The following is a 25922-nucleotide window of genomic DNA, read 5'->3' as shown; positions in this document are numbered from 1 at the left end:
ATTTGTACCTTGTCAGCTCGGGGGTTTGAACTTGCAATCTTCCGGTTACTAGTCCAACACTCTAACCACTAGGCTACCCTGCCCCCGTCATTGTAAATAAGAATTTGTTCAATTCAACTAAAATATTTTTGGTGCATTTCTTGCACCCATTTGAGATCATTTCTACACTGCCATGTAGGGCTGCACGACATGGGCAAAACATTTAGGCCTTATTTTTAACCATATGTTGCGATTTCACTTGCTATTTAGAGTAAAACATATTTATATAATTCTATAGTTGGAATATAATAGTGGGCACTTTGGTTACAGTGTTTAGTATGACAATGCCAGGTAGGAGTTATTTAAATAGGGTTGGAACCAAGTGTTGATAAGTGTTTCCTAGGGGACCCTGTATTCTTTGGCTACATTGAATGATTTCTCGTAGCTACTTCGCGTAGCTAACATATTCATGCTTCACGTATACCTCTTTGATTTAGAAGATACTGTTGCACAAGCAACATGAGGATTTAGGTCTACACCATCACTTGTATTATCAGGCTGTAAAGCTTGTTACGTTTGCTTTGACCCAGTACATTTATTAGCTAGCCAGCCAAAATGATTTAGGCCCAACTTGCTAAGAAAAGACAAACTACGTGTAATTCTAGGTTGCTAGTGTCTCTGGTCAAGCAACAACAAATGCACTCCTTGAGTGACTGGGTGGTGCTATGTCTGTGTGGAAAGTGCTGCCGGAGAGAGATTACTCAAGTAGCGGAGTAAACTATCAAAATGGACATTTCACACAGCATATCACATTTAACAAATCAAACATTCAAAACCCGTTTATAGAACGTAAAGTAAAAACCCAAACTGGTCCATGCGTCAATACCAGGATATCGTAAAATATGTTATACCCCCTTCCTCAGGCCGTAGAGCTGCCCAGCAGAGTCAGTTAAAAAAAGGAGAGCAAAGGCTCTCAACTTCAAAGATGGCTTGCTCTTGAAAATGAAGGACATACAAGTTAAATAAAACCATAGTCTCAATAAATCTACCCCTATTCCCTTTAAAAACTCTGAAGAGGCTCAATTTATTCCATTTTCTTGTACAGAAGGGAAAAGGACGATTTTTAAATGTCCCCCAAGAGACCATCACAAATCTTGATTATATATGCCATTTAGCTGACGCTTTTATCCAAAGCGACTTACAGTCATGTGTGCATACATTCTACGTATGGGTGGTCCCGGGAATCGAACCCACTACCCTGGCGTTACAAGCGCCATGCTCTACCAACTGAGCCACAGAAGGACCACATTAAATGATTAAATGAGCAGAAGAGCACTGGGAAGAGGAAGTGTGTCGTAGAGTTGACGCCAGGCGGGGACACCTCTGCATGGTGTCGTGAATTGGCAGGCTGGTCATGTAGAACCCATAGTAGAGAAGTGCCCAGTCTCTGGTGTGAAGTGGCCCGCTGATAGCACTGAGCCATGCTGCATGACATGAGTAAGGCTGGGTGCCTGCCTCTGCTTTGTACCCTCCACATTTACACGCCCTGACCCACTTCAGCAGGGGCCAGAGTGGGGAATGGGGACAGGGAGGGGTAGTCTGTAGGATGCTAAAAATACCCCCATCTGCAGTAGCAAGACCATAGCAGAGGGATCCCTGGAATGGCTGTCCTTGACTCACAACGAGTAAGTTGGCATGTAGAGGGGTTCAAAGTGCCAACCATGACCAAGAGGGTTTCCTTAGTTTGGGGAGAATTGCTTGAAAGTCCATCAACAGATAACATTTGCACTGTTTGGCTATAGAGGTCTGTTACATCTCATTTTCTGCTCCCTGGAAAGGAATAACCGCTGAGCTTTTTTATGACAAACAACTTCGTATACGGTTCTAAGTGAAACCCCAATAGATTTCTTTGGTCTTCTCTTACTTAGTAAGGGTTTTGCTGTTTTTGTACACAGAGTTAACCTCGCTCCTATCATTGTTCAACCATACCATGCCAGCTGTTAGCTCGGTGATCCAATCACAATGATTTTCCACTGTTGTGACATGTGATCTGTTCCGCAACCTGAAACTGTCACCGCTCAGCAAATGTTGGCACTTCCTTCATCTTGGTGGTGCAGACGCTCGCACCACCAAGGCTCAGAGCATGAGGGACAGGCTCAGAGCATGAGATGTGAGGACAAGGGAAATGGAGCCTGGCCGCCTCCATTACTTTAGGGTTGAACATGTGTGTTCGCTGGGTGCTGAGGGCAACTCAAATATGCCAACCATTTTTAGAGGACCATTTAGGGGGGAGAACACATTGAGAGAGTCACACACCGCAATAGGCAAGTTAATATGGTAAGTCATCTGGGCCACAGTTGAAATTCACTTGAATTTGTCTAATTCACTTGAATTTGTGGAAAGATGCCTGTCAAGATGTTCCTGTCAGGCAGAATGCAAGTTGCCAGAGTTTCAATAAGGAACTGCAACCCTCCTTGTCTAAATGGGCCACACTAAAATTAGAGCACAAATTCTACTTAGGCAACGATAAAAAGTTTCACTTTGTGTTTTTGCACATATCACAACTATAAAAAACACTACCACATGAAATATTTTGGTGGAAACCTCTGTGTACGTTTCAACCTCACCCCAAACTTGTGGCCAGCAAAAGGGGTATTTCCCTCTCAAATGAGATTTTATGTCACCTCAGAATTGCAACCAGCCCTGCAATTATGTTGTGTAAAGAATAATAAATCCTGTCCTTTTTCCATGGCAGATGGCTCCAAATAGAATTGACACGTGACCAAATAGTTTCTCAAAAACAAGTCAAAGTAGTGGGTTCGTTGGGTTGCTCTCATTTGTCCAGTTACTGAAATGACATTTTTCACTTGTGTGAATGTACCACATTCGTGCCCTCATTAAAGCACTCTTTTCTGGGCATCTTGGAATATGCAGGGATTTTGGCCCGATGCAGTTATGAGTATTATGTTCCCGATCTGACTTGAAAAAAGGGAAGCGTGCTCACTACTTTTTCTCTCATTCAGTTCATTGTTACACCCAGACACTAATGTAGACAGTAAATAAAACCGACTTCCCAGCTGGTGACCTCTTTGAGAGAGGGAGTAGGAAGTGCTTCCCCCGCCTGCCCTACAGTGGTAAATTCCTCTAGAGCAGTGATTTTAAAATCTCTCCTTTGGGACCCCCAGCTGTTCCATGTATTTGATCTATTCCAGAGCGAGCACACCTGATTCCAACTTGACTAGGTGAATCAGGTGTGCTAGTTCAGGGCTATAACACATTTTTGAAAAGTTATTTGATTTTGCAGAGTAGAAGTTTGAGAACCACTGCCCTAGGGGATTCACTGTCCTATTTTAACCTTGAGACAATATAGATTGGGTCATTTTCATCATTGCCCATTTGAATGGTCTTTCCATACAAGCTGCCTTTTACATGTCATCTTTCCTGATGTTTTTGACTTCCTTATTCCGGTGCATCCCTCTCCCCACTTCGAACATGGCACCTTTCCTTGTGGTGATTCTAAGAAATTAATCAAAATTACATCGTCCTTAAAACAGGCTGACGACTGCTGTGCTTTATTCTTCACTTTGGTCAGCAGAGCAGAGACTGGATCTCCCAGATGATGCCAGAGATTGTCTAATTAGATTAAAAAGGAGCTTTTTCTGAGATGATCATTCAGTGAGCGCCAGCCCCATCTCCCAATGAATTGCCACTAGCCAAAGTGGGGACACTGAATGTCATGGTTTTTAATTGCACAACTGAAATAAGTGTAGCAGGGACATGTTGATGATGGACTCTGGAAATGGAGATAACCCTTCCTACCTCCAGAGGAGGTATTTCTCCTATATAGCTACTTCACATTAAGCACCAAACACTATGTGGGAGGAAGCTGGGCGTTTCATGAGTTCTAATTCTTGCAGTAATTCCAGTTAGGCTAAGTGAAATGCTCTGGTTTTGACTTGTATACCAGTTGAATGGACTATAGAACTCTACATGTGCGTTGGTACATAAATGATCATACATTAACTACAATACATTTTGTTTAGCTCTGCTTTTACTGTAGTGACCACCTACACCTGTTTGCCTGTGCTTCTCGTGGGGTTTATAGTAGAGGTCGACCGATTATGATTTTTCAACGACGATACCGACATCAATTATTAGAGGACCCAAAAAAGCTGATACCGATAAATCGAGCGAGTTTTTTAAAATATATATTTTTTAACATTTTTTTTACACATTTATTTAAAATTGGTTTATTTTTTATATATTTTTTTAAATATTATTATTATTATTTAAAAAAAATGTATTATTAATATTTTTTATATATATTTAATTAAAATTTTTGTTTACATTTTTTTCTTTGTAATAATGACAAGAACAACAATACTGAATGAACACTTATTTTAACTTAATATAATACATCAATAAAATCAATTTACCCTTAAATAAATAATGAAACCTGTTCAATTTGGTTTAAATAATGCAAAAACAAAGTGTTGGAGAAGAAAGTAAAAGTGCAATATGTGCCATGTAAAAAAAGCTAACGTTTAAGTTCCTTGCTCAGAACATGAGAACATATGAAAGCTGGTGGTTCCTTTTAACATGAGTCTTCAATATTCCCAGGTAAGAAGTTTTAGGTTGTAGAAATTATAGGACTATTTCTCTCTACACCATTTGTATTTCATATACCTTTGACTATGGGATGTTCTTATAGGCACTTTAGTATTGCCAGTGTAACAGTACAGCTTCCGTCCCTCTCCTCGCCCCTACCTGGGTTCGAACCAGGAACACATTGACAACAGCCACCCTCGAAGCATCGTTACCCATCGCTCCACAAAAGCTGCCGCCCTTGCAGAGCAAGGGGAACAACTACCCCAAGTCTCAGAGCGAATGACATCACCAATTGAAACGCTATTAGTGCGCACCCCGCTAACTAGCTAGCCATTTCACATCGGTTACACCAGCCTAATCTCGGGAGTTGACAGGCTTGAAGTCATAAACAGCTCAATGCTTGAAGCATTGCTAAGAGCTGCTGGCAAAACGCACAAAAGTGCTGTTTGAATGAATGCTTATGAGCCCGCTGATGCCTACCACTGCACAGTCAGACTGCTCTATCAAATCATAGACTTAATTATAACACAACACACAGAAATACGAGCCTTTGGTCATTAATATGGTCGAATCCGCAAACTATAATTTCGAAAACGAAACATTTATTCTTTCAGTGAAATACGGAACCATTCCGTATTTTATCTAACGGGTGGCATCCATAAGTCTAAATATTCCTGTTACATTGAAGGTTGTGCAATGTTATGTCATAATTAAGTAAAATTCTGGCAAATTAGTTCGCAACGAGCCAGGCGGCCCAAACTGCTGCATATACCCTGACTCTGTTGCAAGAGAAGTTACACAATTACCCTAGTTAAAATAAATGAATGTCAGCAGACAATTAACTAAATATGCAGGTTTAAAAATATATACTTGTGTATTGATTTTAAGGCATTGATGTTTATGGTTAGGTACACGTTGGAGCAACGACAGTCCTTTTTCACGAATGCGCACCACATCGATTATATGCAACGCAGGACACGCTAGATAAACTAGTAATATCATCAACCATGTGTAGCTAACTAGTGATTATGATTGTTTTTTTATAAGATAAGTTTAATGCTAGCTAGCAACTTACCTTGGCTTCTTACTGCATTCGCATAACAGGCAGTCTCCTCGTGGAGTGCAATGTAAGGCAGGTGATTAGAGCGTTGGACTAGTAAACCGTAAGGTTGCAAGATTGAATCCCCGAGCTGACAAGGTAAAAATCTGTCATTCTGCCCCTGAACAAGGCAGTTAACCCACCGTTCCTAGGCCGTCATTGAAAATATGAATGTGTTCCTATCTTCTTATGGTATAGGGGACGCTTGCGTCCCACTTGGCCCAAAGCCAGGGAAAATGCAGCACTGCAAATTCAAATAAATTGATATAAAAATCAAACTTTCATTAAATCACACGTAAGATACTCAATTAAAGCAACACTCGTTGTGAATCCAGCCAACATGTCAGATTTTAAAAAGGCTTTTCGGCGAAAGCATAAGAAGCTATTATCTGATGATAGCACAACAGTAAACAAAGAGGGTAGCATATTTCAACCGTGCAGGCGCTACACAAAACGCAGAAATAAAATATAAAACATGCCTTACCTTTGACGAGCTTCTTTTGTTGGCACTCCAATATGTCCCATAAACATCACAATTGGTCCTTTTGTTCGATTAATTCTGCCCATATATATCCAAAATGTCCATTTATTTGGCGCGTTTGATCCAGAAAAAAACAGCTTCCAAAATGCGCAACGTCACTACAAAATATTTTAAAGTTGCCTATAAACTTTGCCAAAATAGTTCAAACTACTTTTGTCATACAACTTTAGGTATTTTTAAATGTTAATAATCGATCAAATTGAAGACTGGTCTATCTGTGTTCAATACAGGAAGACAACAAGCCAAGCTACTTTTCAAGTCTTGCGCAACTCCCAACAGTGTTACGCAGTTCCTAGATGGCCGTACTTCTTCATTGCACAAATGAATAACCTCAACCAAATTCCAAAGCTGGTGACATCCAGTGGAAGCGATAGCAACTGAAAACAAGTTCCTCAGAAATATTGTTTGCTAATGAGAACTCACTGAACAGACAGAGACTAAAAAAAATATCTTACAACCTGTCAGAGAGCGCCAGAGTAGCTCCTCACTGGAGTGAAACGTGCTTTTGTAAGCCCAGTCAACAAAGCGCAACAAATAAATATTCTACATGCAATCGCGTGTTTAAACTTAGATCAATTTCAACTCGTAATTAAAGTATGTCTCCCATTTGCCATAGGCTATCATCAACGGTAGGCAGGCTATCAGTGCGTCACCCACCACTTTGCAATGTGAACTTGAGGCAGTAATTATCTGAAAGTTAACATTTGACTTCAAATAATGAGGCATGTCTTACCTTGCTTCAAAGTAGCCGTGCGAAAATCCATCCATAGAAACGTGGAGGCAATTAGTTTATAAAGACTTCCTGATGCCATTAACCAGCATTTCTCTCCTGTTCTATTGGTTTTCATATCGACTTTCTTTCATTGTCCGGAAGCCGACGGCACAATCGTAAAAGCAACTCATCCTTGTCGTTGTTATATATTGTCCCCTTCTTTCTAAGTTTCTGATATGTTGATCTCTGTCACATATGGAACGACCCTCGCATTAGGCGTGCTGTTTAGAACGCTGCTTTCCAGCTAATTGCATTTTGGCAAATGTTTCAAAATGACTTATTAGCTGCTACATTACAGGAGTTGCATGTTCAAATAAAGGCTATAGCATTGTGACTAACACAATAGGCTTGCTATTGTTACATGTTTCCATTAGGCTCTTAATGAAAAATGTCCAGTCCTTGTATGCATGCATAGTATCAGAGAGGAAGAGGCTAAGTGAGAGGTTCAGCTCTCGCCAGAATCTTATCAAAACAAGCCCAATGCATTTCTGTCGCCTGCCTTCCAGCCTTGGGACGACTGCCTTTTTGTTAGGGCGCTGAAATAAGCTTCTCGTCATTATATAAAGAGCTCTGATAGTATTTTCTGTCACATTTTACTATTTGTGAAAAATGTAACCGTTTGTTAACCAGTTAATGAGGGTCAGTTAGTCGGCAGCCAAATTGATACCTAACAGTAAGGCAATTACTGAATAGCGGATGTGCATAAAGATGGTGGCCCTCATACACTTACCACAAATCACTTGTTTTGCTAAGTTTGCACTATTGTACATTGCTCAATAGTGCAAAGTCAGTCTTTTTTTCGTCTGTTTTTTAATGGATATTAGCAGAGTAGACATACTCCAAATTATTGCTTCAAGTTGCTGGTCATTTAAAAAAATTTAAAGGGGATTTGTTCTGATTTATTAGCACTTTAACTACGGCGGGCGATATGGTTCAAACTTAGTGGATAGTGCTAAAACAATGTCATATCTGAATTCTTCCGCCTTTATGCACATTTGTCATAGGGCTCAAGGAAAATACTAATGTTGAATAACATGTCAGCCCTGTTTGTCCATGAGTTTAAATGGCTGACTGCTTCCCATGGCGGTGTGCCTCAAATAAGTATAACATTTTCTCTTCAAAAGGATAGCATTTCAAGTTGAGTCTTTGCCAGTGACCTGTGGTTCCTACAGTCTATTTTCAGTGGTGCTGTGAAGTGAACGACTACAAGCGTCTTTACCTGATAGTTTGGATTATATCATCAGTGTGTTGCCTTGTGACTTTTTCAGAAGTGCTAGTATATTATTGCAATTAAACATGCCATTTGAATTCTGAATGACCAAATGTACGTCTCCTCTTCTTTCAGATCCTCGAATGCTGTCTTCTCTCTGAGTCTGTGTGTGTGAACCTCGGTCAACATGAAAGAATAGGGCCACGGTCTGAGGGAAATGGATTTTGATCTGTCCAAGTCCTTCTACCCGGAGTCTCCTCATTTCACCACCATCATCCTCTGAAGGACTTGTAGCTGTTTATGGGAACTACTGCTGGGCACGCTCGCTGAGGATTTTAGCTCTCCCTTTGGGACGCCATTTTTCACCGTAGCCGACGGTGCGCACGCAGAGGGACATTATGGCAAACAACTCCTACAGCGGAGTGAAGAACTCCACGGCCAACCACCATGGGGACTTTGGCTGCTCGCTAAAGGATTTGCGGTCGCTCATGGAACTGCGGGGGGCAGAGGCAATAGGCAAAATCGGGGAAAGTTATGGGGACGTTCAAGGACTCTGCACCCGATTGAAAACGTCACCTGTAGACGGTAGATACCGACTCATTTTATTTCTCAACCAATTCACCTTCATCACTCTTAATTTGGATTAGATCTGTTGTTCTTGAATGCCAGTTGTGAATGCTAGTTGTGAATGCTAGTTGTGAATGCTAGTTGTGAATGCTAGTTGTGAATGCTAGTTGTGAATGTTAGTTGTGAATGCTAGTGATACGTGTGGTTATGAAAGTGTTTCATGGCAAAAATGCATGTCATTGGGCCATGTCATCCACAGCACCTTGGCATCACTTCCTTGGAAAGCTGGTGTCCTAGTAGACAGGTGGCCGGGGGGACGGTGGCACTGATCCGGTCTAGGCCTTGAGCTATTCCTGGGTTTGTGTATCTCTTTCGCTCTCTTTTTTCACCTCTGGTGTGTGGAGGGAGGCTTCAGACAGACCAGCTGCCTGCCTGGGCACAGTACCAGACTCTGCAGGTCAATGTTCCACATGTGGGGACAGGACAGGATGGTGTGCGCGGCTAGTAACTGGTTTAACGTTGTGGTGTGGGCAAGACATGAGCTCATCTCCGGAACTGGTCTGCTGGCCTGTTCCGTTCTGCTCTGCCTCTCTCCAGCAGCATGGCATGCTTTTATCCCCCTTTCGCCATGCCCTGGAGACGAGGGTTGAAAACTTATTACCAGAGTCTGTCCGAGAGAGTTCCTTCCTGCTGTAGCCAGGGCTCAGGTCTTTCAGGGCTCTCCCCAGCAATGTCTCGCTCCCTGTATCAGCTAATCTAGAAAAATGCCACTGCTTTTTAAAGTGTGTGTGTATATTAGTCCCTACCACCAATGCAATATTTATCCTATTTTTAAAAGGCGGGTAAGCAGCACCACTGTTCTGTTCCTCAGGGACGTTCCATGTTGTCTGCTTTATATCCTGCCTGTGTTTGTGTGTGTGTAGGCGCTGATCCTCTCTGTTCACTCAGCAGATCTGGCCATGCCAAGTGTGTGGAAAAAGTGCAGAGTCACTTTACATCAGGGACTTGCCTGTGTAGAACCTCTCCTGCATACATTGGTTTACTGCTCTCTCTCCAGTCTCCACATAGAAGTTGTTGTGCCTAATCGCTAGCATGACCTGGAGTGAACTCTTGGGGGAGGGGATTTTCTGTTTGATCCAAGATTAAAATGGCACTGCATATCCACCACAGTCAGTGCCCTGCACTGTTTCAGTACTCTTAGTGAATGGCCTGTACCACATCTGTTTGTAGGTTCTACAAACCCCTGTGCCACATTCATTAGTTGGTTTGAACTTCAGATGTGGCACAGGGGTTTGTCGGTTTGAACATCAGATAGGTTTGTATAATAGTATATACAATATTTCAATGATTTGGACAATGGTTGCCCCATTTCATCCATTTAAAAAAAAATATATATATATAATAATTTTCATAGCTGACATTATTTTATAAAGGAAAAGCCTCACTCGCTCACTATTAAAAACTCATTGTTTTATTCAAGTTAAAATATTGCACCTTCCCAGCAGTGCAGTATTGAATATCAAAATAGTTGAACTAAAAAATAAATGTGAGATATAAGAAAGTAAAAAAACAAACAAGCGAATGTGATTTATATACAGCAACAGTGCCAGTAGCAAATTTACAATGATCATCATCTAAACCGAGCATCTGTGTCAACCGGTTGAAATGCCAAACAGAAAGGCTGCTCATACTTGAGGCTTGAATGATCCCACATGTCCTACATCAGTCCGTTATGGTACGTGTCCTCTCCTGCCCTTTATTCAGTGAGTTGAAACAAGACCATTAACAGCCAGAAGTATATAGGCCTAGTCATAGCTGGATTCTGTTCTGCCAGCTCCATGTCAAAGTGCCAGAGTAAGGCTCCAAATGGGGTTTTAATGTACATGGGTCAATTGCAAGGATTTCTTGAGCACTTTGTGTTTGGGAATTTTTGGTGAATTGTAAGATTTGTAGAACTTGTAATGACAAAGCAGGGGATCTGTGCAGGGCCATGCCTTGTATGATATTGTGGTTGGTCGATTTATTTTGTCTTGATCTACGGTACCAGTCAAAAGTTTGGACACACCTACACATTGAACATTTAAAAAACAATGTACTATTTTCTACATTGTAGAATAATAGTGAAGACATCAGCACTATGAAATAACACATATGGAATCATGTAGTAACCAAACCAGTAGGTGTCAACTTTTGACTGGTACTGTATGCTAGCTAGAGACAATTTTAGTGTAAGTAGTCATGACAGTTGGTGTTTTATTAAGGATAAGCGAGGGTCAGATCAGGTAGGGTTATCTGTCCATTTGAGTTAGGCCTTGTGCATGTTCAGGAACTTGTTGTAGTAGTGCCCTTCCCTGTGTCATGTAAAAATGTTCCCAATTCTCCTTTTCACTTTCTGATTGCTCTGACTGTTCTACTCGATTGTGACGTCATTTTGTAAAATTTCTCACATCCTGAAAATTTTGAATGCACGTCTGCTTATGTGGATGGCTGAGCTCGTGTGGCTGTCTCTTCCACCCCCTCGGCCTTAATTAGCTAGCTACGGGTTTATTTAGCTATACAAACAAGCTACAACTGCACACCTCTGACAACCAAGCCATCTCGATCAGCTTGACCACGAATTATGCTAGCTAGCTAATTGAGGGTCTGGAGAGACAGCCGCACAAGCACAGCCATCCACCTAAGCAGACGCGCGTGCAATTATTGAACTGTGACCATTTTCAGTCTCAGAGAAATGTACATGTCACAATCGATCAGAACACAGTCAAAACAATCAGAATGTGACAATTGAATTGGGGACATTCTGACATGACACCCTGCCCCTGATAGGCTAGAATAGCTCCACATTGTTTCCTCCACAGCGTGTGCAGTGCAGCAGCTCCACTACTTGGCTGGGTGGCCCAGAGTTTTTAACACATGTATTTCAATCAGCTCATTCACTATTGGCCCAGGAAATGAAGCTGTCATTTAAGATTACTGCCAGCTTGACAATCGAAAGAGGATTGCTAATTAGTTAGTAGGCCATTTCTCCATTCTAAATCCCAGTACTTAAACTAATCTTTTGTCCACTTCCAGCTTTTATTTGGAAAATAATCATTTCTTTACTGGTTACAGTATTACTAGGGACAGCATTGACATTTTATTTTAAAGGGAGCAGGCCTTCCTATAACCCTTGAATGTCACTATATTTAGGCCAGAATACTATATGTACTCACCAGACCTCCACAAGGCTATTTTCTACACTGTAACCACCATCTTTCTCCTTTTACTAGAGCCAGTAACATAATATATAATATATGCCATTTAGCAGACGCTTTTATCCAAAGCGACTTACAGTCATGTGTGCATACATTCTACGTATGGGTGGTCCCGGGAATCGAACCCACTACCCTGGCGTTACAAGCGCCATGCTCTACCAACTGTGCTACAGAAGGACCAACATAATTCCCAAGGATGTTTCCCACTATTATTTCAGCACTGAACAGACTGTTCTTCTGTCCCTTAACTATATTCTTCTGTATAAGCTGAATTTGAGAAAGCTCTGCTCCTGATCAACAATATTATTGCCAAACTTAAGGGACGCGTTAATGCAGAGTTGTTTTTCACACAGGAAACAAAATATAAAAAATGTAAGAAATATCTTGTGTTTTGTAAAATGCAGCTCTGAAATGCTTCTTATTGTCATTTCTGCTCATCTTCATACTCATTATGTGTTTGCGCTTCTCCACTGGGATGAGAAATCTTGGCTCATCGTCAGACCAATCAATTTTCTGCATTCAGGAACGGCCATTCTATCAGCAGACAGCGCTCAGACTGATGTGTAGCTACTTTTTTTGGTTTTCTTTTTCTCTCTCCGTAAAATGTAATATTAACTGGCTACTTTCTTTTATAAACATTTGAAATATGATGGCCATGCATTATTTTAGCAAAAAGGCTAATATACTTGTGTGGCTTCTAGCCAAAATAGCATTGCACTTCAGTTGTCATCTGATCAAATTGTAGCCATTTTCTGCTGAATGCATCTGTAGTTGCTCACCCCTAATCACTATCGAAGCAAAAAACAAGGACACTTTCAATCTAAAACACAGGTGAAAAGGTTTCAAATGCAGATTGATGGTCTGCGTTTTGATTTCTGAAAGCTAATGCAATCCCCGAATCTTCTCAGATTGCCTGCTCCTTCTTTCACTATTGTTCAAACTCTTCAGAGTAGACATATTTTGGGTGCTACTACATTTATCTGGTGATAAATCTCGTGGGAGTGCTGTAATACCATCTGCCTGCAGATTGATTTACCTGTTATCTCTGGCTTTAAAGTCCCTTCAGCAGGGCAGTTGATTGATCACTTCTGGGTTTGTCTCTGGTTATTGGTGATTTCATCGTGTTTTGTTTTTGAACCTACTTGTACTTTTTAAGCTGTGTCAGTCTTGCTAGTATCGTTCTCTTTTGAAACCAAGGCTATGTCTGACACAGAATCTCTGATAGACTTTGCGCAGAATGCTGATGGAACACAAAGTATGTTTCCTAATTGTTAGGGCAAGATTGTCAAATGAGAACTTTTCTTGCTCCTGTCTATTGCTGGGCTTCCCAAACTCTGTCCTGGGCCCCCCGGATGCATGTTTTGGGTTTTGCCATAGCACTACACAGCTCATTTCAAATAGTCAAAGCTGGATGCATGTTTTGGGTTTTGCCATAGCTCTACACAGCTCATTTCAAATAGTCAAAGCTGAATGCATGTTTTGGGTTTTGCCATAGCTCTACACAGCTCATTTCAAATAGTCAAAGCTGGATGCATGTTTTGGGTTTTGCCATAGCACTACACAGCTCATTTCAAATAGTCAAAGCTGGATGCATGTTTTGGGTTTTGCCATAGCTCTACACGGCTCATTTCAAATAGTCAAAGCTGGATGCATGTTTTGGGTTTTGCCATAGCACTACACAGCTCATTTCAAATAGTCAAAGCTGGATGCATGTTTTGGGTTTTGCCATAGCTCTACACAGCTCATTTCAAATAGTCAAAGCTGGATGCATGTTTTGGGTTTTGCCATAGCTCTACACAGCTCATTTCAAATAGTCAAAGCTGGATGCATGTTTTGGGTTTTGCCATAGCACTACACAGCTCATTTCAAATAGTCAAAGCTGGATGCATGTTTTGGGTTTTGCCATAGCACTACACAGCTCATTTCAAATAGTCAAAGCTGGATGCATGTTTTGGGTTTTGCCATAGCTCTACACAGCTCATTTCAAATAGTCAAAGCTGGATGCATGTTTTGGGTTTTGCCATTGCACTACACAGCTCATTTCAAATAGTCAAAGCTGGATGATGAGTTGGTTATTTGAATAAGCTGTGTAGTGCTATGGTCCTGTAGGTTTTCACTCTAACCCTACTCTAGTGCACGGTGTACTTGATTCTAATAATTAGCTGGTTGATAAGGTTTGTTAGTTACAGGTTAGTTACAACTGGGGTTGGAGTGAACCTACAGGAGGGTAGCTCTCCAGGAACAGGGTTGGAGAATCCTGGTCTATAGTCTAATACGACTCCATTCCTCCAGACCCCAAACAGTAATAATTTTTATTGTAGCCCTGGACAAGCACACCTGATTCAACTTGTCAAATAATTGTCAAGCGCTAAATGAGTTGAATGAGGTATGTTTGTGCCAGTCTACAACTAAAATGTGGGCTGTTGGGGCTGCTGGAGGACTTTTACTGAACTAGAAGTAGCAGGTTTGTTATAAAGATGGACGCCTGCCAGGGGAAGCTATTCTAGATGTCTCCTCTCTCTGTCTGCGGAGATCATGTAGCCACAGCTGTTTTGCCCAAATAATTTTACCACCTGCACCACGAGTGAAGTCCAGAGGGCTAATTTTAAACCAGAGTCGGCAGAATAGGACAGTACTTGGAGGGGTTAAGCGGGGACAAGTAGATTATTAAAGAGTTAATGAATAGCCGCGTGGGTGACTGGTGATGGACTAGCTAAGTGATTCCAACTCTAACATGATTTCAACCTTTTGTTTTGTCATACGTCCTCTTGCCTAAATCATTCTCTTGTCACTAATGTTTATTTCACTCATGTGGGGATGGGGGGGTGGAATGATCAAGCTGTAAACGGTGAGTCCTCAGCAGCGGCGGCACCTCATCCACACACACACACTGGGGGCGAGAGACTGCATTGCTGCCCCTCGACCCACACTACTTTAACGTGTAAACACACACAGAAATATACATTTATTAAGAGATACAGTTTGATGCACACATAGACAGCAGCTTTAAAACGTCCTTTTTTTAAAATCTGGAAACGATCAGTCAAATGACTAATATCATGGGGTTTACATTATAGGCTAATTGCTGTAAGTAGGCTTTGAGCAGCAGCGCAATATTCTACTCTATTGCTCACTACTTGTTGTTCTGTGGGGTGAATTCCAGCATGCTTTCCACCAGGGGTTTGATGTAATACTGTGAATAGAGTGGTCTTGACATGGCCAAATTGCCCCGTCTCTAGTGCTTGAAACATTACACTGGATGTTGCAGTAGCATGTTCAAAAGTTGATTCTGACAGCTCCTTTTGGCAGAGAATCGTATCTCAGCAGGTGTGCATGCACCTTCTCCTCCATTCTATCCTTCACTCCTCTCCTCCTCCACACCACTGCTGCTCTGCAATGCTGACTAATTACCCACTGCTACACGTGATGTCATTGCTCAGTGCTTGCCTGCAGACTCTGAGCACTTGCTGACCCTTCTGCTGCTGTTCGGTCTCCATTCATTAGACTGGGAGCCTCATCCTCCCGACTGACTCCCTACAGCCTCCCAACAGCCTCCCAGTCTAGTCTCCCACTCTTCATTAGTCCATGTCTGTCTGTCTCTAGCTATCTCTCTCTAGTCTCTCTGTTGCGCTCTTAGAGCCTGCTTAAAACCTCCCAATTTATCTCCCAGATCACTTTTGATTAGTCTCTTCTCTGTCTTTCTCTCTAGCTGCCTCCACAGTTCAGTGTGCTTAAATAGAGGTCGAAAAAGCCACATCAAATGTATAAAGGTATTTTGAATCTGACCGCCCTCCTTTGACTGTGGAGAGCAGCCATTTGAGTGAGTGGTACAGCAAGCGGAATGCTCTCTGCACATAAATGAATGGGTCTGCAGAGCAGTCGGGCCTTGTCACGTTGAAAGTGAGACAATAATCGGGCCTTGCTGTGACTGTCTGAATGTCAAAATGATCACTGCATCTCCAGTTATCAATCATTGACAGGGGAAAGTCACTTGTGTGACTCCTCGATTTTTATTTTTATATCCTGGAATTCTACCCTGGAAAAATCTGAGACTGAGGCGTCGGTTGACCTGTTATTTTTCAGAAGTAGAATGTGTATTGTCGCCCAGTGGCATTGTTGCTTCAAGAGCCCTGCCACAGAATACGGCTCTCTGACCATTTGGGTTGGTATTCACTGAATCTATTCCGTCTTTCTGATCCTGGCTATTTTAATTTAATTCATTCACCAAATTCCTACATGCATGGTTGTTGATGAGGTTAATGGGACATTGGATATTGCCATTATTTTCCCCCAGACTTGTTGTCTGTGGGTATGGTAATGGTTGTCAAATGTATATCTCAATGTTAAACTAAGAAAATGTAGAAACACAAATGTACTGTCTTAATCTAATTCCATCTATCGCTCTCTTTCTCCCAGGTTTAAGTGGGCAGCCCGCAGACATCGACAAAAGAAAAGAAGTGTTCGGGCAGAACTTAATACCTCCGAAAAAGCCCAAAACATTTCTTCAATTAGTTTGGGAAGCATTGCAAGATGTAACACTGATTATCCTGGAAGTGGCAGCCATAGTTTCATTAGGCCTTTCTTTCTATAGACCTCCAGATGCCGAAAGAGAACGTAAGCAACACCTCTATTTACGACTTGTACTTGATGCCTAGGCAGTAGTGGAGTTAACTCTGTGGTTGTCTGACCATCCTGTGCTGGCTCAGATGTTTTCTTTTTAAATCGGAGCCCTTTGGATCACCGTGATAGTTTGTAAACCACCTACAGTGACTTCAGAAAGTATTCACACCCTTGACTTTTTCCACATTTTGTTACAAGGTGGGATTAAAATGGATTTAATTATTTATTTGTTAATGATCTGAACAAAGGGTCCCAAACGTAATGATTTGCATTCAGGACATGAAGTTAATTTCTTTGCCACATTTTTTTCAGTTTTACTATTGTGCCTTATTGCAAACAGGATGCATGTTTTGGACTATTTTATTCTGTACAGGCTTCCTTCTTTTCACTCTGTCATTTAGGTTAGTATTGTGGAGTAACTACAATGTTGACCAAACCTCAGTTTTCTTCTATCACAGCCATTAAACTCTGTAACTGGTTTAAGTCTCCCGAGACTTTGGGCTCCCGAGTGGTGCAGCGGTCTAAGGCACTGCATCAGTGCAAGAGGCGTCACTGCAGTCCCTGGTTTGAATCTAGGCTGCATCACATCTGGCCGTGATTGGGAGTCCCATAGGGTGGAGCACAATTGGCCCAGCATTGTCCAGGTTTGGCCGGGGTAGGCCATCCTTGTAAATAAGAATTTGTTCTTAACTGACTTGCCTAGTTAAATAAAAATGAACTCACCATTGGCCTCATGGTGAAAATCCTGAGCGATTTCCTTCCTCTCCGGATACTGAGTTATGAAGGACGCCTGTATCTTTGTAGTGACTGGGTGTATTGATACACCATCCATAGTGTAATTAATAACTTCACCATGCTCAAAGTGATATTCAATGTCTGCTTTTTATTTTATTTGTACCCATCCACCAATAGGTCTCCTTCTTTGCTAGGCATTGGAAAACCTCCCTGGTCTTTGTGGTTGAATCTGTGTTTGAAATTCACTTCTTGCCGGAGGGATCTTACAATTATCTGTATGTGTGGGGTACAGAGATGAGGTAGTAATTCAAATATCATATTTAACACTATTGCACACAGTGAGTCCATGCAACTTTTAATGTGACTTATTAAGCAAATCTTTACTCCTGAACTTATTTAGTCTTTCCATAACAAGTGGTTGAATACTTATTGACTCAAGACAATTCAGATTTTCATTTTGAATTCATTCTAAAATCATATTTCCACTTCGATGTTATGGAGTATTGTGTTTAGGCCAGTGACTCAATTAAATTCAGGCTCCAACACAACTGAATGTGGATCAAGTCAAGGGGTGTGAATACTTTCTGAAGGCACTGCAGGTGTCCATTGTACTGCACTGTGTACATTTGATTTGTATTTTGACTTAAATTCACTGCAGAGGGATAGTTTATTTAAATTTAAAATCTGTGGACGGCAATGCCGTCTGGGCCTGGTTGTCACCCGTTTACTATTTAATTACCAGCATTTAATGATATGTGTTCAGATTTAGTCTCTTAGACACCTGGCAGTGTATCCCAGTAACTGTGTGCTTTGATCCTTATGCAGACTGTGGGAGTGCAGCTGGAGGGGTGGAGGATGATGGTGAGGCAGAGGCGGGCTGGATCGAAGGCGCCGCCATCCTGCTGTCGGTCGTCTGCGTGGTGCTGGTGACAGCGTTCAACGACTGGAGCAAAGAGAAGCAATTCCGCGGCTTGCAGAGCCGCATCGAACAAGAGCAGAAGTTTGCCGTTGTCCGCGGCGGCCAAGTCATCCAAATCCCCGTGGCTGAGATTGTGGTCGGCGACGTTGCACAAATAAAATACGGTAAGAGGGACCTCTTTCTGCGTCCCAAATGGCACCCTATTCCCTATCGAAGTGCACTACTTTTGACCCGAGCCCCATGGGCCCTGGTCAAAAGTAGTCCACTATGGCGACCCGGGGCGTCACTAGAGACCCGGGTTCGATCCCCGGCTGTGTCACAACCGGCCGTGACTGGGAGTCCCTTAGGGCGGTGGACAATTGGCCCACCATCGTCCGTGTTAGGGGAGGGTTTGGCTGGAGGTGCTTGCTTTGGCCCATCGCACTCTCGCGACTCCTTGTGGTGGGGCGGGCGCCTGCAGGCTGACTTCGGTCGTCTGTTGAACAACGTTTCCTCTGACACATTGGTGCGGCTGGCTTCCGGGTTAAGTGGGCGGGTGTTAAGAAGCGTGGTTTAGCGGGTCATGTTTTGGAGGACGTACTCGGTCTTTGCCTCCCGAGCCTGTTGGGGAGTTGCAGTGATGAGACAAGATCGAAATTGGGGAGAAAAAATAATAAGAAGTCCACTACATAGGAAGACATTTAGGGCCCAGTTATCTGTTATTGGCGAGGATGAATTTACCAGAGTGTGTAATGTATTCTGTTTTCAGCCACACGTCTTGTGAATTCATTAAGGAATATTTTTTTCTGTTTGTGTCTCCCAGGTGATCTCCTGCCCTCGGATGGTATTCTTATTCAAGGAAATGACCTCAAAATCGATGAGAGCTCCCTCACAGGGGAGTCGGACCACGTCAAGAAAACGCTGGAAAGAGACCCCATGCTGTTGTCAGGTAGCTGTTCTATTCTTGTTCTTCTGCCTTTGCTTGTTTTCTTATACTATGAAACTCATGGTGGTTGTAGATCAGTTTCCTGGCCTAGATTTGACCCCACCCCTAATAGTGGAATAAACCATTTTTGCAACTGGAATAGAAGGCCAGGTACCCCACCCCTAATAGTGGAATAAACCATTTTTGCAACTGGAATAGAAGGCCAGGTACCCCACCCCTAATAGTGGAATAAACCATTTTTGCAACTGGAATAGAAGGCCAGGTACCCCAACCCTAATTGTGGAATAAGCCATTTTTGCAAGTGGAATAGAAGGCCAGGCCCTTGATAGATGTTCTGACTGTGTCATGGAATGGGGTATGCAGGCAGTATCCAGCAATATTCTGAGCTTGAGTCCAGAAGTACCGTCAGGTAATTCAGCGTTTTCCATAAAGATAAAACTCATAAGAAATATCTTTGTGTGTTTTGTAAAGGCAGATTTGAAATGCTGCTTATTGTAATCTCTGCTCTGCATCAGACTGGTGTGCTTCAGTTGCACTTCTCCACTTTGATGAGAATCAATTCACCAATGTCAATCAGCAGACAGTGCTCTGACTGATGTGTAGCTACTTTTCTTGGTCAAGCCTACGTTTCTCAGGTAAAATGCTATATTAACTTCAAGAAAAACATTAGGAAATGTAGCTGGCTACATTTTATGATCAATATTAGAAATATGATGGCCATGTATGGTTTTTGCAAAAAAATATATATATCATAATTGTCAACTCATTTACTTATGTGGGTGCTAGTCAAATAGCGTTGCACTTCTGTTATCATCTGATGAAAATGAAGCGATTTTTCTGCCGACTGTGTTGCACTAATGTATTTTCTGACTATTGAAGCAAAGCAACACCGACTTTCAATATAAAATGCAGATGAAATAGTTTAAAACCCATATTTTGTTGATTGTCTGTTTGAAAATGCATATTTCTGAACTCCTGATTGTGGACTTGATGGTGTAGGTCCAGGACTACTTGAGCGCTGGGAAATATATATACCTACCTACCTCTAAACCCTGTTTTATTTTGCCATCCGAAGGTATTGCTCATCTTGTCCCTAATCCCATTTTATGAAGGCACGTTGATCCTTTAATAAAAGGCCTTTTTATGGTCAGATCCCCAAGGAGGGATTGTAAAAGTGCTTGTTTGCCTCTCCCAGCCCCCTTTGGTCTCTCCTCCAAGAGAGCCTGTAGTCTGTATCATCATCCCACCTAGTTCAGACCAGCCCCTGCCTAATTAATTAACACAGGCATGGGGAGCTCTTAATGCACTTCTGTCTCAGTTGTGGGTGTTAAACTCTGGAGAAAGCTACTGTTGTGTTGTGGGACTCATGTTTCCATTAATTCACTGAGGCTCACAATTGGCTTTTGATTAAAGGCTGGGAGTGTGCGAATGTGTTTGTGTGCTATCATCCAAGACGAGTATTTGAGGCTCGACTCTGCTTTTGCAATGCCATTCCAGAACGTGATACACTTTATTACATTTTGTATGCTCTCCATATTTAGCTGTAAATATAGGTCTACAGTTTTTCCGCTCAGATTTACTCACAATGACTACAGGCTCCCGAATCCAGACCCAGGACTGGAAACATCCAAAATATTCCTTACTATCAGTAGCAATTTATAGCAGATACATAATACCGGGAGCAACAGAGCTAGGCAGGGCACACTGCACTGTCCATGTAATTGTAAGGGGGAATGTTGGTGCCTGTAGCATTAGCTGAGTAATAGTCAGGGGAACACCTAGCATTTACACTGTAGCATTAGCTAGGCGCCTGCCTTTTTGGCCCTACCTCTCCTCTCTATCTGCAGTATCTGCAGGCAGGTTCAAACATCATGCTTATCTGTGTCTCCCAGGTTTATTCACTTTACCACAGGAATCAGCATCTAGGACTGCAAACATCCACATTCCTCTCTCTCTCTCCATAGAATTGTACTGTAATGGAAAATGTTAGCATAGTCCTAGTCTGCATGGCTTTAGTTAAGTAATAGTAAGGAAAAGCCCTAGCAGAGGCCTTATACAGTGTAAGCATTAGTTGTATGTCTATGGCGGCACTACCTCACCCTCCCCCTCTGTTTACCCTCTGCAGGCACTCACGTCATGGAGGGTTCCGGCAAAATGCTGGTCACAGCCGTGGGTGAGAACTCTCAAACTGGAATAATCTTCGCTTTACTGGGCGCCTCTGAGGAAGACGACGATGATGAGGAGGAGAAGGAGGCTAAGAAGAAGGAGAAGAAGGAGAAGAAAGAGAAGAAAAGTATGTTGACATTTCAGAGCGCGGCGGAATACATTCATGATTCTGTTCTCTACCCTTGCTTTTTTATCATTTTATTATGCCTTTGCCTGTCACAGAGAACAAAGTTTTCCTCTCAACAGTCTGTTGTTGAATTTCTATAGATGCAGTTGATGTGCAGAGAAGTGTGAGAAAGCAGAGTCAGACAGGTAGAGAATCAGTGGCCTCTGTCTGGGCTGTACACGGCAGCACCACTAATCACTTACTCACACAGCAGAGCAGACGGCACTGAGCTGACAGAGGAGAGAGAGGTTTGAACGAGAGCTAAGCTGAGCACAGGTCAGGTCTCAGCTGTGGTGGGACTTATTTTGGGAGAGCTGCTGCTTCAATGGGAATAGTTGGCAAGGCTTTACTTTAGCACTTGTTGCCGTGTTCAATGCTGCTGTGCCTGTGCAGTCGACAGACTTGTATTGAGTGCTTTCAGCTCACGATGGGATATATGCTGTTAGTGTTTGTTCTACATATAGCCAAGTGCCTTCTGCCATTCTTTGTTCAGCAGTTGTAGTTCTATTCAATCAAGGCCGTGTGTGTGTATGTATACACTACATGACCAAAAGTATGTGGGCACCTGCTGGTCGAACATCTCATTCCAAAATCATGGGCATTAATATGGAGTTGGTCCCCCACTTTGCTGCCATAACAGGCTCCACTCTTCTGGGAAGGCTTTCCATCAGATGGTGGAATCAAAATGTGTTTGATGGGGGTTGAGGTCAGGGATCTGTGCAAGCCAGTCTTGTTCTTCAATACAGATCTCGACAAACTATTTCTGTATGGACCTCGCTTTGTGCATGGGGGAATTGTCCTGCTGAAGCAGGAAAGTGCCTTCCCCAAACTGTTGCTACAAAGTTGGAAACAGAATCGTCTAGAATGTCATTGTATGCTGTAGCGTTAAGATTTTCCTTCACAGGCACTAAGGGACCTAGCCCAAACTATGAAAAACAGCCCCAGACCATTATTCCACCAAACTTTACAGTTGGTATGATGCATTGGAGCAGGTGGTGTTCTTCTAGAATCCACCAAACCCAGATTCATCTGTCAGCCTACCAGATGATGAAGTGTGACTCGTCACTCCAGAGAATGTGTTTCCACTGCTCCGGAGTCCAATGGCAGTGAAAGCTTTACACCACTCCAGCCGACGCTTGGCATTACGCATGGTGAACTTAGGCTTGTGTGAGGCTGCACGGCCATGGAAACCAGTTATTGTGTTGACGTTGCTTTGAGGCAGTTTGGAACTTGGTAGTGCGAGTTGCAACCGAGGACAGATGATTTTTACTCGCTTCAGCACTAAGCGGTCCCGTTCTGTGAGCTTGTGTGGCCTAGCCTTTGTTGCTCCTAGACGTTTCCACTTCACAATAACAGCACTTACAGTTGACTGGGGCAGCTCGAGCAGGGTAGAAATTTGAACTGACTTGTTGGAAAGGTGGCATCCTATGACTGTGCCACGTTGAAAGTCACTGAGCTCTTCAGTACGGCCATTCCACTGCCAATGTTTGTCTATGTATGGAGATTGAATGGCGGTGTGCTGGATTTTATACACCTGCCAGCAGCGGGTGTGGCTGAAATATACAAATCAATTTATTTGAAGGGGTTTCCACATACACAAAAGTATGTGTGCATACGTTTCAGGGTTTTGAAACAAGTTAATATACTTTAGTAGGATGTGGATCAATTCAGGCTTTCGGTGTGTTTGTGTATGATGAAAGTGGCTGGCTGTAGTTCTATTGTGTGTGTGGACTTGTTTGGTATGAGGCGAAGGTGTAAGAATGGCCTATTGGCTGGAGGAGCTGATTTAGAATGTGCGTGTCATAATGCAATCCCAGCATTCATCTGTTTGGCTTCTCATAAAAATTACTGGCATCTCTCACGGTATCAAATCAAAATGGGAGATTTACATAATTGGAAGTATATTAAATGGGTCAGAATTGCAGCCGTTTGCAAGTTGCTCCCCAATAAGTGACTGACTCTATTCCTCTGGATTTAACTTTCCATCCACAGAGCAAGATGGAGCAGCCGAAAACCGCAAGAAAGGTGAGTGTAACAGGCCGGAGTGCGTTTTCATTTCCTTTTGACTTGGTTGCACGCTGCTACAGTACCTTGATCTGTTTTGCTCTACATTATTGCCTTCTCCTCAGCCCATTTAACAGTATTGGATTTTAGTTCAACCTTGATCTGTCGCTTAGCCTGGTGTCAGTAGAAGTAGCTTAATCTGTATCGGGTCAGGTTGTTTCCCCATGCTACTCTGTGGCCTTGTGGGTCAGAGTGTGCGTGCCCGTGACTGGTCCATTCATTGTCTAGTCTGGGCCAGTATGTTACCTTCTCTCTCTTGCCCTCTCTCCCTTGCCTCGCCAAAAATTTAGCGGCAGGTGCTGTTGAATTCAGCTATGGCGATTTAGCGAGGAGATTACAGTCCTGTAACAATCTTGGGGAAGAGCATCTTCTTTTTGGCCTTCTCACTCCCTCTTTCTCTCTCTTAGCTGTCCAATCTGAAGCCTTCATTCTATAGTACTCATAGACCTTGTCAGCTGTTCAGCGTCATGCTATTGTACGACCGTGAGACCCAGCTCTCTAAAGTCCATTGAGTCAGCCAGTGTCTACAGAGCGGCAGCTGTGCTGTTAGCTAGCGGAGCCTGTTCATTGAGGTCCTGGCGCTGCTCCTTTGTGCACAGATTCTCTCTTTGCCAGGAGTGAGCAGAATAATCCTTCAGTCTGGGATTACAGGCTGTGTAAATGCAGAACACACCACCTGGGAATATTGTGGCACCCATCCTGCAGATGCTGGCTGTGTGGCTCCTGGCATCAGCAAGGGAGGAGCCTGGGGATAGAATCGATTGGTGATATGTAATGACTGTTCAGTCAGTCCAGGGCTGGGAGAGAGAAAGACAGTATGTAATGACTGTTCAGTCAGTCCAGGGCTGGGAGAGAGAGAGAGACAGTATGTAATGACTGTTCAGTCAGTCCAGGGCTGGGAGAGAGAAAGACAGTATGTAATGACTGTTCAGTCAGTCCAGGGCTGGGAGAGAGAGAGAGACGGTATGTAATGACTGTTCAGTCAGTCCAGGCCTGGGAGAGAGAGAGACAGTATGTAATGACTGTTCAGTCAGTCCAGGCCTGGGAGAGAGAGAGACAGTATGTAATGACTGTTCAGTCAGTCCAGGCCTGGGAGAGAGAGAGACAGTATGTAATGACTGTTCAGTCAGTCCAGGGCTGGGAGAGAGAGAGACAGTATGTAATGACTGTTCAGTCAGTCCAGGGCTGGGAGAGAGACAGACGGTATATAATGACTGTTCAGTCAGTCCAGGGCTGGGAGAGAGACAGACGGTATATAATGACTGTTCAGTCAGTCCAGGGCTGGGAGAGAGAGAGACGGTATATAATGACTGTTCAGTCAGTCCAGGGCTGGGAGAGAGACAGACTGTATATAATGACTGTTCAGTCAGTCCAGGGCTGGGAGAGAGACAGACTGTATATAATGACTGTTCAGTCAGTCCAGGGCTGGGAGAGAGACAGACTGTATATAATGACTGTTCAGTCAGTCCAGGCCTGGGAGAGAGACAGACTGTATATAATGACTGTTCAGTCAGTCCAGGGCTGGGAGAGAGACAGACGGTATATAATGACTGTTCAGTCAGTCCAGGGCTGGGAGAGAGATAATGATTTTATCATTTGGAGAGTTGGGTAAGAGATCAGCCCTGCTGGCCTGCCAAGCCCGCCTGTTCACCGTCAGACCAGGGGCTCAGCGTCTTCTATGTTACTTGGTCAGATGAGTCAAGGTGTCTGCTGACGTTTTCAAACCCGGGAGGGAAGGGGGCTTTAGAGGAATTGAAATGGTGTCTGTCTGGCCAATGTCCCAGCGGATTCCACAGAATCCAGGGCTGCGGCTCGCTGAGTGGGAATATGGTAATTAGATTCCTACCAAATTACGTTTTGGACCGGACTCAAAATTGCGATGCCTTCCAAAAGTACTCCTCTGTGAATCGAAGCCAAAGCCTAAAGAAAAGGTTTGCAAAAAATATGGCACCCTGTTAAGTCTCTTTGAAAATGACTCCTTATTGAATCACACAAAAGGACTGGAGAGATGGAACTACTAGTCATTGATTTTCCAACTTGCTTATCTCAACCCCGCCTCCCTCAACTTCTATGTCCAAAGTTTGTTTGCTTTAACGGTTGTGCAGTGATTTGCTTTTTTAAATGAACATACAAAAATGAACAGTAATCAGGTTATGGTCAGTAGTCATGAAGTAAGAAATGTTTTGAAATAGAAAAATGACAATGGGCCATTTGATTGTAAGTTGTACCTGTAAATCCTGTTTCAAAATCTTAGTTTGCGCTTGTTGCCTGCTGAACATGAGGCAGGTAGGCAGAAA

At 42.9% G+C, this 25922-nt stretch overlaps 1 protein-coding gene across 9 annotated transcripts in view; it reads left to right on the top strand.

Annotated features, from left to right (window-relative positions):
- The window catches only part of atp2b1a (ATPase plasma membrane Ca2+ transporting 1a), a 60196-nt gene that overhangs the window by 6418 nt on the left and 27856 nt on the right, over positions 1-25922 (top strand). For 5 of the 9 annotated variants that reach the window (XM_052509220.1, XM_052509215.1, XM_052509223.1 and 2 more), the window contains exons 2-8: positions 8345-8794; positions 16447-16644; positions 18211-18468; positions 19107-19232; positions 21355-21522; positions 21663-21707; positions 23554-23586. In XM_052509220.1, coding sequence (XP_052365180.1) covers positions 8608-8794; positions 16447-16644; positions 18211-18468; positions 19107-19232; positions 21355-21522; positions 21663-21707; positions 23554-23586 — 1015 coding nt within the window. In that variant the 5' untranslated portion in view covers positions 8345-8607. The remainder of the gene's footprint in view (positions 1-8344; positions 8795-16446; positions 16645-18210; positions 18469-19106; positions 19233-21354; positions 21523-21662; positions 21708-23553; positions 23587-25922) is intronic. The other 4 variants (XM_052509221.1, XM_052509218.1, XM_052509222.1 and 1 more) reach the window with 2 other exon arrangements.

This window comes from Oncorhynchus keta, unplaced genomic scaffold (genome assembly GCF_023373465.1).
Source record: "Oncorhynchus keta strain PuntledgeMale-10-30-2019 unplaced genomic scaffold, Oket_V2 Un_contig_4171_pilon_pilon, whole genome shotgun sequence".
NCBI classification, from domain to species: Eukaryota; Metazoa; Chordata; class Actinopteri; order Salmoniformes; family Salmonidae; genus Oncorhynchus; species Oncorhynchus keta.
Note: the sequence above shows the minus strand (reverse complement) of the source record. Positions and strands in the feature narration are given on the sequence as shown.